General features: G+C 42.0%; 2 protein-coding genes across 6 annotated transcripts in view; both read left to right on the top strand.

The window, feature by feature from the left end:
• The first annotated feature begins 204 nt into the window (after window positions 1-204).
• LOC136349599 (polymerase delta-interacting protein 3-like) lies at window positions 205-4,237 on the top strand. 2 transcript variants are annotated; one of them, XM_066301279.1, is made up of 5 exons: window positions 205-435; window positions 490-1,239; window positions 2,182-2,449; window positions 2,513-2,721; window positions 2,778-4,237. In XM_066301279.1, the coding sequence occupies exons 1-5, from the start codon at window positions 410-412 to the stop codon at window positions 2,869-2,871; spliced, it is 1,347 nt and encodes a 448-aa protein (XP_066157376.1). In that variant the 5' UTR covers window positions 205-409; the 3' UTR covers window positions 2,872-4,237. The 2 variants fall into 2 exon arrangements, with proteins under 2 accessions (XP_066157376.1, XP_066157377.1); XM_066301280.1 differs by having other exon boundaries at window positions 2,771-4,237.
• Window positions 4,238-4,427: 190 nt separating this feature from the next.
• Window positions 4,428-13,814, top strand: part of AdoR (Adenosine receptor) — a 29,798-nt gene continuing 20,411 nt past the window's right edge. The window contains exon 1 of one of the 4 annotated variants that reach the window (XM_066301274.1): window positions 4,428-4,556. The gene's annotated coding sequence lies outside the window, so the exon portion shown is untranslated. Of the gene's footprint in view, window positions 5,168-6,099; window positions 6,295-10,022; window positions 10,250-13,814 lie in introns of those variants that run through there. The other 3 variants (XM_066301273.1, XM_066301276.1, XM_066301275.1) reach the window with 3 other exon arrangements.

The raw sequence follows: 13,814 nt of genomic DNA, 5'->3' as shown, positions 1-13,814 counted from the left end.
AAAGAGTATTGTTTATTTTAGTGGAAAAAATTTAACAGAAGATGTGAAATTATTCAACGATAAAAAATTTTGTATTAAAATAAAAAACATATAAGTAACTCTACGAAGCTTTATTACTCAAATGCGCTGTTGCCGCTGCTATTGCATGGCCTTCGCAAATGACTCACCTCCTTAAGCCTTTCACTGTCCCAATGTCATGCGTCATACGTCGCCCAGAGATCCTGAAGCCATTTCTTCATTATTGGGAATTTATAGTGTTTAGTTCTTGCCCTTCCTGCCTTTTTTTACCTTTTCAAAAGTGAATCTACAAGTTTTCCGCGTGTAAAACTCTACTAAAATCTCAATACACCAGTTATTGATTTTAAAATTGGCAAATCTGCATGAATAAACTATTTTAATACCATCAGAAATGGCCAAGGAATCGCCATTGAAAAGGTAAGCCTTTAAAGCTAGGATCAAATTTCCACTAAATTTTGACTTAAACTATAGAAATGCCAACGGCAGGGCGAAGAAAAAAATCATAAATAGACAAGCTAAAGGTACCAATCTAAAGTCAAATCCCAAATTCAAAAAACGGTTGGCTAAAGGCAAAGGGAAACTCACTGGAAAACCCATAGGAAACATTCAAGGGGCTCGGAACGTTCAAGATGCACGCCAAAGACTTCTTCAGAAAAAACGCATTAACGTGGTGGCCGATGCCCGAGACGTTTTGGCCAAAAAAGGGCAAGTCCAAGATGCCAGAAATAGACTTGATAAGATGAGGAGCGGCAGAGGAGGTGTTGCAGCAACGAAGTCATCGTCAACAAATTCCAGTGTTAAAGTAATTGGGAACAGCATTCTGCAGAAAGTAGACAGAAATGGGAAAATTAGCTTAATCACAAACAAATCGAGAAACCAATCTGATATCAATTTAACTATACAAAAACAACTAGGGCTTCTGGCACCATCGAGGCCAGTGATGAAAAGATCTCCACTTAGGGGAGTTGCATCCCAAAGAGCTGCACCTGTAAGGAAAACCATTATCAATGAGTTAAACTGGAACCTAGGGCATGAATTGCCACCGCTAGATCCATTGGGAAGGGAATATGATCACGCGTTATACAAATGGGTTAAGCCAGAGCTTAAACCTGCATCTCATTTAATAAGTTCATTGGAGCCAACTAGACAAGCGGTGAGGGCTGCTGTGAGGGAGGAACTAATGCTTGCAAAGCAGGCATGGCCAGAATTAATAACACGCAAGTGAGTATTTGCACCAGCCTGATCCGAAAAACGTTTTTTTATTTCTTGTGCTTTGTCCAAAAATATCTCTTGTTGATAAAACTCATTGTGACTTTTTTGTCCATTAATAATTACCTTATGAGACAAAAAGAATAGGAGAATCCATTGTATGGTAACATCTGAAAACTGTGCAACCGTTACGTCCATATTGTCACAGTTATATAATTGGATTATTGGAATATTGCTTTGATGAAAGAACAACTCTATGTTGCCATTACCCATTAATCACTGCTTTCTTATGTATCAGTTGCATATCCTCGTTTTAAAGTGAAGCCTTGATTTTTAGTTTTGTCAATGTATGTTTCATTATTTATTTATCGAAATTTTTTTGCCAATTGGCGATTCAAATGACTCTTTTGCGCTCTTCTTTATGCACTTGCAGCAGCCAAAATGTAACCTTACATTTGATTTACATTGAATCTCCTATTTGTTCCAAAGCTGGTGAAATTCAAACTCCCTATTGAAACCTCTGGATGCTTCACTAGAATTCTAAACTTAACAGGAACTGAAGTGAATAGCAATACTTAATGATAAATATGAAATTTTGTGATGTAACCAGAAATATCTTCAATTCTTTTTTATTACTTTTGAGTCTCAGATCCAACATAGGCAAAAATAAGCGTTTATTCTCAAAATGTAATGAAACGAAGCAAGGGAACCTATCTAATAATTATGTACATGAGTGGGTCACGTGGTAACTGAGGCAATAGAGCAAAGAGGACATCCAATGCAAATAAAAATTGAGGTGATGTTTTACCTGCTTTACAGGTAGCCTCATATATTTTCAACAGATGACGTGTGGCTTGGCTTGAATCGCCAATAGTCAACGGTGTAAATAAGCTCTACATGAGCATACTTACTGTTGCTGGATTTCTTTGGAAAAAAAACTAACTTCCTCATCAGGCCAGTGAGAGTGCAACCAAGCAGTTATATCGATATGGACGCAGTTGAGGAGGATGACGATATGCCATTGGTGTCATCTGCAGTGAGCCGGATCGCCCTGAAAGGATCTACTAGGATTAGCAATGTGCACTCGCGATTGGACAGTATTCCTAGACAGCAGGTCACCCACGGCATACTTTCTCAGGCCAAAACCAAAGTGGTGGTACCAGCCGGTCATAGGATCGTCGTGTCAAATCTCCAATCAACTGTTACAGAAGACGATATTAAAGTGAGCATTAATTTACCATGTTGAGTGTAATCCGCTATTGTTTTATTTGTAATTTTTCGCTAGGAATTGTTTGAAGACATCGGTCAGCTCCTCTCGGCTAAATTAGTGCGATCCGGGGTCGCCGAAGTTATTTACAAGAATCTCAAAGACGCCCAGAAAGCAGTTGACACGTACCATAACAGGCAGCTGGACGGGCAGCCAATGAAGTGCCTCCTTGTCAATAAAAGGCCCATAAATCAACCCACAGGAAATCTTTTAACCAAAACGGAGGGGTACGCTTGTTTCGCCCATTCTCTGCCTAGAGGATATTTATTTTTTTAGATTTTAGGCCTTCAGGAAGAGGTACTTCCTCTTCGGATTCGTACAATAAACTGGTCCCGGATATAAGCACCATACACAAGGTTCTTTTCCAGAAAAAGTAGGGTCAAACAGCTGATAATAATTCGCTTTGTTAAGGCTTTTTGTGGCATCGTATTTAAAACCATTTAGGCTCATTTGTTCCATTTTTTTGTGCGGCTTTCTGTGCCAGGTCTGGCCCCGATCAGCCTAGCTTAATTGACAGTGGAACAAATAGACCTTAATAATCATTAAAATCCGCTTTTCTTTGGACTTATCATTTTTTAAAGTAACGGAAGTATCTAGGGGCAGTCTAAGAAGTGTGGGCATGTATATAAATAGCAGGTAAAAGTTCTTGTCAACGTTTATAACATTATTACTTATAATTCAAGGGTGGATTTTTTTTTATTAGTTAGTGTAATATATCCGATTCATCGAGGTGGCGATTTCTGTTGCCATTGTACTATTGGTTCTAGACCGTCGGGTCAGCGTTTCGGGGCCATTCCATTCAGAGATGTCCTGAAATCGATAAATTGCGCCTTTTTCGCTCGTCCAAATGACCTGGGCGAACGTGAAAACGCGATGGGTGAAAAAAAACATCCAGCACAGCGAGATAGAACCACATGCCAATTTGTACGCACTCCAGGTGGTAACTTTGGAGGTGTTGGGCTGATTTCAAAAACTGTTTTTTCGTGACTGGAACTCCTTCAGATTGGTTGAAAATAACAACAATTGTTCTTATTTTTAAGGGTAGTGATATAGGAGAGATGTGTCTAATAATACATAGATCTATTGTGCTTCTTCCAACCTTCTCAAAAATTGTTAAATATACGACTTTAATCACGTACTAAACGCCGAGTTTGGTTGTCACGGGCGGAATTTCACTAACTATATTTTGTGATTGAATTGCTCCTTTTATTGTTAAAACTCATGCATTTTCGCAATCATTAACCTAGTTTAGCTGTTTATTGTAGTTGGTTTGACTGTACCTCCAAGTTGAAACGCCAATGTATCACGGGTATATTATAAAATTCGCTGTAATTAAAAAAGCCGCATTTAAATCCAGTAAGACAGAGGGGTACGTTACATAATATTGAACAGTGTGATGTGCGAACGAGGTACTGCAGGTCGAGCACAGCACGTAGGTTCAGTCTCGTATGGATTTGGTTTGCCTACTTGCTCGTAGATCCGTCGTTACTGCATATTAAGAAAATTCGAGTTTATTCAACCTTTGACTACTCGTTTAGTGATCAATAAAGTATTCGGCTAGGTCATGGAATGCAGCCCAAAGGAAATAAGACTTGATTGCATTAAAGTACGCACCAAAATCATACCTATAAGTAGAATTAAGTAATGCAATTTATCATAGACGCTCAGTGTGGAAGTTAAATAATATCTATTTGGGTTCTGCGGTAATAAAACAAATTTCCTGTTTGTTTTTAACGAGTTTAATGATTCTTTTCTTTTTTAAATGATGATACCAGTCAATAATGTAACACATTTCATTCCTGCTTCTTGGGAGGCGTTTTATAATTTAAAATATGTCGAACCGGTCTGTGACACGCTGTAGTGTTTATGGTCAAGGGCAATCATTAAAAAACCTCAAGTGGGTCTGGGATTAATTCATGTGCTGGTCAGATGTTTGGTAGTAAATTCCTTAATCGACGCCTTAACGTAATGGCTCATTGCCTGTTGCGTGGTTTTTTAATGAAAATCCATTAGAATACTCTTTAATTCCACCAGTGCAATTACCTGATTGTTGTTTTACCAGGTAGGAGATTCTACATTTCGATAATACAGAACAGCGATTTTTCATTCCGTTTCAGTAGATATTTTGTAATTCTGGAAAAATTATGAGTTTTTGCAGGACATTAATTAAAAGTTCTATTAAACGCCCCTGTCGGTAATCCCCCTAATACGAGATATTATATGTTTCAAATTAGTTTTCCAGCGAAGGCTATCTAGGGACTTCCCTTTTGAGGTCATTAAGGCATTGCGCGGCCACTTAAAAACACATTAACGCTTTTCCGGGCCACCTACCAAGCTGATTATACAGGATGTCCCAGAAGAAATGGTAGAAACGAACGTGAGATTCTTGAAAGTAAAAACCACCTTTTTGCCTTCTATATAAATTGGCTTGTTTCGCTCTACAGGGCGTCAAAGTAATTTTTTCAATTCTGTAGACCTGGAACAAATAGCGAGCTTTCGGGTGCCAACAGTTAATTCAAAATATCCATTTTCTTCTTAGTGCCGGTAGCGTGTAGATTTTTACCACTTCTGAGAATCCGAACTCTTCTACATGAAAAAAAAGTATTCTGTAAAAAAAACTTGGTGAACCCCGCAGGCCAAGTAAAATGTGAAAGAAATAAACTGTTTGTTTAGGTGAGTAACAAATTTTATATATTACAGATATCTTTAGTTAACGTGTACCATATTTAACAAGATCGATAATGTCCTTGGCTGAATTAGGAGCCCCGAAATCACAAAAAATTGGCTGAGAACGAACGTTCTCCTTAGTTCTGACTGATAATAGTGTTCGATTCCGCCCTTGGTGGAGCCTTATTCCCAAATAATATAAAAGCTCATTTGTTATCTACGCCACTGACTTGGCAAGCCACTGAACTTTCCGCGTTGAAATCGAAAATTTCGAAATTTTACCGCGACCCAGACGTCTTGAATACGACGGCAAACGGAAATTCGCGATTGCTCGAACGACCGAGTCGTTTTCAACTACCACGGCGGCCTTCGGCAAATATGCCAAAATAAAACGAACAAAAAACTGCATTTATTTGCTAAATATGGCGATTTGGGGGTGATAACAACAGGGGTTTGCCCGTCTGTTGACGAGGTGAAAAGACCATGCACATCATCGTTCAAATGTACAGGGAGAACGAAAGATTCCCGGAGGACGGGACGGATCGAAAGCGGACAATTAACTTCCTGAAAGCGCGTCGCGATGAAGAAGGGACAAGGGGAAAAAACGGGAGAAGACGCGCGTGGTGCAGAAGCATATAATGTGGGAGGAGAAAGATCATTTTGCATCGATCTTCAAGGGGACTCGACGGAATGTCGCCAAAGAGAAGCGGTGTCGAGCGAAGTTTGCCGTAAAGAGGCCCAAGAATGATCATTTAGAAGAAATACAGAAGCGACTGGAGCGGTACGACCACGAGACGCACCAAGGAGGTACTATTAACACGGGACCACTTGAAAATATGACAAAAGTTCTTTCCAGATTGAACTGGTGCGAAACCCATAAATGGCAACGTTGCGTCGTTCTTTTGTTTAAAAAGTATGGCCGCGTGACGCGAGCCGCCGGGCGTCCAAGAAAAGAGTTCTTGTTTTATCCCTTTTGAGCTCGCTACTGCTTTCGTGTGCTCTAATTCTCAAAACGTTGAGCACTCGGTTCTCCCAAGATTACTACCTACGTGAGCATTTTAAGAGTTCTAACGATTTGGAGCGTCTGCAGGAAAGGACAAGCCGTGCGTCGTGTTACAGAGGAAGATTCGCGGGTAAGCGGACTTCGGTCAGCAAAGCAAATTTATGAGAGCCTGTGCTTAGTGCATGTACCCCATTTGGCGAGTCGCAGTGTTTTTAAGCGGGGTTCCCCCGTTATTTTATCCCCGTTTCGGTCCCCAATGCGCCTACACATTCAATGTAAACTTTTCATATTATAGAGGGCCCCTGCAGCACTCGGTATATTCTACAACGTTGTCGTGTCACAGTCCTTCAGGGTCTGAGCTTTACATAAAAAAAAATCTTGGTATCTTCAACGGTTCGCGAGATATTTCCAACTAAGGGGGTCTACTATTATTTGAAGTGCGTGACCAAGTTCACGACATGCAGGAGCTGCTGGATAATGTGCACTAATTCAAACAAAGTGTGCTTCACGTTAGCGAACGTGATTTAAATAATAAACGATTTATAAAAGAAGCGTCTAGTACATACAGTGGCGTGCGAAATAATAGCAAAGCCAACGGCAGTTTTGCGAGGGATTGATTATTGGCTCAGGTAATGCTTCTTCGGGATCATAGATGTCAGGCGTTGTCACGATACCGCATCGAGTCCTGAGCGTGTACGTGCAACTGCAGACACCGCGTCGAAACCTTTCCGGGATTCCCCTATTTATGAGAGTCTCCTGCGCATGGATCTACGTAAAAAGTAGCGGCGTTGACGGTCGTACGCATTAAAGTACTACGTAATTTCGTTCAATAGTTAATAGTTTTCACCCAACTGACACTCACCATTTAAATGTCACATAAATGGTGAGGTTGAATGGTTCATGGGTGATTTTTAGCCGAAATACCGTGAGTAGAAGAGCGCATTGTGCGATAGATATGGGAAACTGGATTTCAGCGCTTAGAAATGAAGGGAAAAGTTATGAATTCTCTCAAAATGCATTAAAATAGTTAGCTATGGCGTAAAATTTGTAAAAAAAACTGGAAACGCGCTGTAGAGAAAAACATGCCACGTCGACAGAGGATAGATGAATACAGAGGGTGGCGAAAGCGTCTCCTTTTTTGATATCTAAACAATTAAAAATACAAATTCGAGTTAAGATTAGCACTTCTACAGTGCGGAGGCGATTGGCTGAAGCAAATTTATACGGGGGAAGCCCAAGTGAACTTGCTAACTGGCAGACAGATCTGCAATCGCCTAAAATTTGCGAGAGAGCCCCTTGGCCCCCGTCTAGATGGAGGAATATTCTTTGGTCAGACCAATTCGTTCTTTTTGGTTCTGCTGGACAAGGACAATATCTCAGAAGACCTCCACAATCTAAATAAAACCCAAAGAACACCCTGAAGAGTATAAAATATGGTGCGTCCTCCATAATGGGGTTGTTTTTCGTATTAGGGCATAGGTCCGATACATCGTATTGAGAGGAGATCACGTTGTGCATGTTGATATCCTCGAAAACGTAATGTTTCCTTATTCCGATGTCAATATACCCATCAAATGGATTTTTGTGCAGGATAACGGTCCTAAACAGACGGGCAAAAGGACAAGGGCGTGGTTTGCCGACAATGGGGTTGAGGTTTTGAAGTGGCCTGCTCTATCTCCGGACCTCAACCCTATTGAGCATTTATGGATGGCTGTTAAAAGAGGAGTTTCTGCAGCAAAATTATCCAATAATGAATGTCTGTGGAAAATTGATTTGAATAAGAGTTTTTTCGCTTTCGGTTTGCCACAATCAGTGGAGTTTTATTAGCAAAAACGACGAAATATTGAAATTTGTTAAAAACTAAAAGATTTTCTTAAAAAGCACCTGCGCACTGCTATCATTTTGCACACGTCTGTGCATATACAGCGTGTCCCACTGCGAAGCACCGTTAGACGCTTTGGGAAAAGCGTGAATAGCAACGTTACGGAAGTTTCGTCGCTTGGTAAAACCCTCGGGGCGGCCCCGTATAAAATATTTTCGATGACGTCACTCTTCCGGTCGCACCGGAAGCCGATACTTCTCGGGTTAGTTTAAACGGAACATCCTGTATATCACTGCATTTTCGGGTTCTAATCTCAATTCCAATACGAGTTTGTTTATGCGTTACTTTCATGATAATTACTAGATTTCAAGATAAGTGCAATTGAACGTTGAAATTGGCAAATGCAGAGGTTTGCACAGTTGCCGCATCGACAGCACATCGTTGACATAGGGAATTTCGTAACTCTCTTTTTCGCAACAGTGCGGAAGGGCCATATTTTAGCGTGCTGTCAAACTTTGACTGACGTTTTCTACAGGGTGGCCGCAAAAATAGAGTCAACTTTGACGTCAAAGAAATGGCGAAAGCTTAAACATTTTAAATGGAACTCTCCCATTATTCTGATGACGTACGAAAGTACGTCATAACATAACCCATGCTCACGTTTAGTTACATACAGCAAAATTGCACAGTTTTTGAGTAATTTATAAGTTGATACAGGGACGGAAGCTACAATGCGAATGTGATCGACATCGAAAATACACAATAAAAAAATTGATCCCCTCTCGCTCCTCACTTGTAGCTTTGGCTGATGATTCCGTGCATCGTCTAACGTTAACAATGCTTTTTTTGGAATTTTCCGTTTTTTTTTAAGTTTCTTTTTCAATTTTGAGTCAAAGTATAATGTAGAAAATTTGCGATTGCAAATTCATTGTGGTGCCTCAGGGGCGTAGCGCTCGGGGGACCATTTCGGGAGTACACTGCTGGTCGTCCACGAGGTTTTTGAACGGTCACAATCGCCGGGGATATCAAAACTTTTAAACGATCGAGGATTTCGTGCCTTTTGCATCATCGTTTGCTTTATTTTATGTGTTGACAGGAACTATTCACGTCATCGAGTGTACACATCGTTCACGTTACCGCGCGTTCCGCATGATCTTCTAGTACCTTTCCGCTCTGCAATGCAACAGTTTCATTATCGCCTGTTTACATTATCGAGCGTCTGCAGTACTAGAAAACAGTTCAGACATTCGTGGTTAACGTGTACTTCACTCGGCAAAATCAATAATGTCCCCCGTTCAGGTTAGTTCGGGCTCGTTTAGGCTCGTTCGGGTTAGTACAGGTTAGTGCGGGTGAAAAAAAGGCGATGTGGAGCATGCTTCTTTGTATGTTCAGGATGGCGGAACGAGAGAGCGGCATTGAATGGGGCAGAAATTGACACCCATAAACATAGTAAAAAAAATACGGTGGAGAATGAACAAAACTTTGAGCTAATTGCAAATTATATTGACGAAACGTTGTTTAAAAAAGAATAAGGTAAAAGAAGTGAACAAAACTGAGGACAAAAGGAGGTGAACTGGAGGTGAAAACAAGGGGCAGAGGAAAGAGAAAAAATAAAGAAGAGGCAATACCCCCCCTGCCTCGAAGTAATACCTGGCGGCGGTTCCTGGGAGCCTCAGGATGAAGAGGGGAGGTTTTCAGTGGGCTCGCGTCTTCCTCAGAGACGAATCCCACATGACCCGGTCACCAGACCACCTTCCGAAGGTTAATTCATGTCGTCGTTTTAGATGAACTTACCCTCCCCAAAGCCCCCCTGGGAGCAACCTCGGGCCGGCTAAACGAGCACCGTCAAATTTGCTCCCGATCAGCGGAAAAAAAAAATTAAGCAGCCCGCAGAACGAGAGTTAACGCGCGACGCTCGTTTGCGCCGTCGTTTCTGGGACGCCCTGTATAAACGGACACCATTACTGTTGCCTCGCAGCTTTCTGGACGATAAAATTTGTCAAACCCCATTTGTTGTTCTGTTTTATGAACTGTAGTGTGAACTTGCGCAAGTGTGGGAGGGAGCGTAATGAGTTCGAAACTGTGGACAAGGGACAAGAAGAGCGCGAAAGTGAGTCTTTTGAGGCACATCGAGCGACGCGTCTGGAAAGCGCGAGTGGACACTTTTTGCTCAGTTGCGAGTTGTTTTTCGAGTCCTCTGTATCTGCCGCAGTGAATGTTTAACGTGTTATATGGGAACTGCGACAATGAATAATAATTAAAAGTAAGTTGTTTTATTGTTATATAATTGCGGAAAGCGGCGGTAAATTGCGCTCGGGCCATGCTGGCCCGAGCGCAAGTGTCCGCGATAGTGCCTCGAACTCATGCCGCAGGGTCCTGAAGAGTGCCTCGGACTCACGCCCGCCAACGGTCTTGGGAACGCGCCATTATCCTTCATTAACCGACAATGAAGCGAAATTAGCTCCTTAAAACCGGATGTGAACAATGCCCCAAAATTAATAACGACGAATGCTGGACAAGTGCCGTTACGGATGACCCTTGAACTTGATTTTTATTTGAAGCACGACTCCAACTTCCATATTACTTTGAGGAAGTTTAATGGTTGGCCCGCAACGGCGAGCATCAGTATTTAATTTCTTCGCAGATATATTGTTAAGGTTGCAATAGGAAACTTCAATAACTTCGAAGCTGTTCCTCCGGTACGGAAAACGGCCCGGACTGAGTTGTGTGATGCATTATTAGATTCGTTGTCGGGAGGAAAATTCCAACCGATTTTCATTCGCGCAACTTTTCAACCCCGGAAACCTCAAATTTTCCGTTTTCTTATTAAATCCTCCGTAAAGCGCAAAGAATTAGGGGGCCCAATAATCGTCATCATAATTCACAACGACGGGGCCGATTTGTTTGCAGGGCTTAGGCCGTGCCTGGGGCGTCGGTTTTTATTCTCGAATTTATTTTTAAATCAAAAGCTACGACGATCGCAGACGCGTTCACCACAGGCGATAAATAAATATCTACTCGTGACATAAAATAGCCGCAATTATAATTAATATACCAACGATAAGGCATAAAATTTATTTATTTCGAGCTCAGTAATAAAACTAATTTCGAGCCACCCACGTCACGATTCGCGCACGCAGCGGTCGTAAATACCTCCCCTCCCCCTTGTTTCGTGACCCCCCTAACGCCGAATCTCGATATAATGGCGACTGCTGCGCAGCAGCGACGCCTTGGCGTGGTCGCCGTGTCAAAAAATGACAGCTGACAACTAGAAAACAATTTTACGCGAATAATTTAAAATGAAAATTTTCAGGACAACCGGCACAGTGTTCGTTGAGGGGATTTTTGCTCAATTTTTACTGATTTTTCCGGTTGAAGCGGGCGCAAAAGCGGGCTCGGGCCAACATTTTTTCCATAGACTTAAAACGTTAAAAATACCTATATTGACGTTAAGCCACGTGCAACCGGCCAAATCTGGAGAAATCGGGAAGAGAATGTGAAATCCGCTTTGCTCTTGCCTTCACAGGGCTCCTTTAAGGCCAAAAATGAGGGGCACTCATTTACCTCCCCACCCTGCGTACGATCAGAAGTAGGAAAGTGAAAATGCTTGAGTTAATTATATATAAACAACAAATGTGTGCATGATTCAAGCCGCTAGATATCTGTACTGCAGCGTAGTGTGCAGGGGATCTATGTGAAAAAGTAGAGCGCAAGCGCGCCGCCCGTGCCAAAAACGGGTTTTCGAAATTTTAAAATCGTGCTGGCCGCACCTAGGCCCGTGGTATTCCATGGCGCGTCCAGGAATTGCTCCTTTTGATTGGTAGATCTGCGGCATTCAATGGTGTACAGGGCGAACAGGAAAAAATCGAAAAGCTCCAATGCGAAAGCGTTGAAAAGACATTTTTTTGGTCCTGATGTTACATGAAAACTGACAAAGTGCCAGTGTAGGAATTTCTATTAACAAACAAAGAAATTTAAGATTAATTTTTTTTAATTAAAAAAAAATTAAATTAAAAAATTAATTAATTGACTAATTAATCCTTATGGATGATATATTCGAAAACTCCTATATCCAGGGGCTCCATAGAGCAAAACTGGAGTTTGCGCGTTTAAAATTTCATGAAAATAGTTAAAAAACAAAAAAAGAATGACGTCATGAAGGCTCAGTTTCCTCAAAACTGATAGAGATAACTAGAGGAAGGCGCAGCAAGGAGCTGCTCCTTGTGATTAGTGAGTTCCTAATGCCTTCGGGACCTCAAGGAGATCACGTCGGAAACCTTAAAATCAATTAATTAATTAATCTAATAAATCACAACGCCCGTGGGATTACGCGAGTGTTCTGCCCGACGTTCATTGGCGTAGAGGGTCGGTTTTGGTCATTGCGCAACTTTTAAAAGAATCGTAACAATTTCGCGGTCTCCGGCAGTAAAGCGCGGCCTTATTGGCTCCTAGCGAATTACAGTGCAAATTTGGCGAATTATGCACAATGCTCAAGTTATTCAGCCCAAAATTCGTCACGGCCCTTGAGGTCTGTTTGGTTAGACGCAAATTTACAATTCCCCCCTTCAAGGAGAACGGTAAACGTTTTGTCCGTTGTTCTCAAACGCGACCCCACTGTGCCGAAGTTGCAGCTTCCGCTGGTTATTCCCAACGCCCGAGGGAGTATTTAATCTGATATTTGTTGGTGCTGGCGGCCCATGTCCGAAGTTGTAATTTTTCGAAATTTTCCGTCGCAAGTGTTGCCACCCTGACGGAAATAAATCGAATAAAACGTGAATTATCGACACCGTTCGTCTCGGTACGACCCGGTACGATGGAGCTATCTATGGCAAGTGCCAGAGCGCTTAAAAGTGATGGATAGTCCACCTCTAAAATCTATTTTTAAGTTTTGTTTATTCTACTGGTGAAGGAAAATAAGTAGATCTTTCCTATCACCTGCTTGCGTCGTGGAGTGCTCGTTCCCGTCCCGTAAAAGTTATCGCCCGATTGATCTAATTGAGTTATGGCTTTAGAAATTTACGACTATGAGGGCATTTCGGAAAAAATCTATGAACAAGAACAGCGCAGAAATCTCATTCCTGCCTCAGCCCCCCCCTCCCCCCCCCTTGTCCTCAACAAAAACGGTTTTCTTTGATCGTAGTTCCAGGGCTCGTAACTCACCCGATTGCGTAAATCAATTTGATCGTGTTCTAAGGCAATAATCAAGATTTTTATCTATCGCCCGGTGCTGTGTGATTATTCATGGGAATTCGGAAACTCTTATGATAATAAAGAACGCGTCACGCCCCTCTCAATCGACAACAAACAAAATGGGATTTATCTCTCGGAATCATCGACGGCCTAAAATTCATAAATTCCTCACGAGATCTTCTCGGGCGGACCGCTCACTGATGAAGCACGGATTGGGACGAAACTGGGGGCACTTAAAAAAATATATCGTGAAACGACTCATGGGTCCAACCAACGTGTGTAACACCTGAATGGTGCTACTACAGAGTTTTGTAATTGATTCAGTATTCCTGGGAACTTGATCGCTCCCATTTGACATGGAAACAACCATGTTTCCAATGGTTTGGACACTAATGGGGTTCCGGGCGATTTCAATTTCCTGCATTAAAACATCCAGGATGGGGACACTCTTGGCAGCAATTTTTTCCGCAGCAAACTCCCAAAGGTGTTCAATTGGGTTCAGGTCTGGAGGGCGGGCAGGCCACTCCAGAACTTGAAAGGTTTTAGTCGTCTTCGCAGCGTATTTTGGGTCGTTTTCCTGCTGAAATATGCAATTGGCGGGCAATTCCCATTCGGCGTGGGGAAACGGAACGTTCGAA

Source organism: Euwallacea fornicatus, chromosome 38 (genome assembly GCF_040115645.1).
Source record: "Euwallacea fornicatus isolate EFF26 chromosome 38, ASM4011564v1, whole genome shotgun sequence".
NCBI classification, from domain to species: Eukaryota; Metazoa; Arthropoda; class Insecta; order Coleoptera; family Curculionidae; genus Euwallacea; species Euwallacea fornicatus.
The sequence above is the reverse complement of the archived record's forward strand: the minus strand, read 5'-3'. Positions and strand labels throughout refer to the sequence as shown.

Excerpts from the sequence above, each read along its gene's own strand:
- LOC136349599 (XM_066301279.1), top strand. The coding sequence starts at position 410 with ATGGCCAAGGAATCGCCATTGAAAAG. Across the intron at positions 1,240-2,181 it reads CCAGAATTAATAACACGCAA|GCCAGTGAGAGTGCAACCAA; the intron begins GTGAGTATTTGC and ends CTTCCTCATCAG. Across the intron at positions 2,450-2,512 it reads TTACAGAAGACGATATTAAA|GAATTGTTTGAAGACATCGG; the intron begins GTGAGCATTAAT and ends ATTTTTCGCTAG.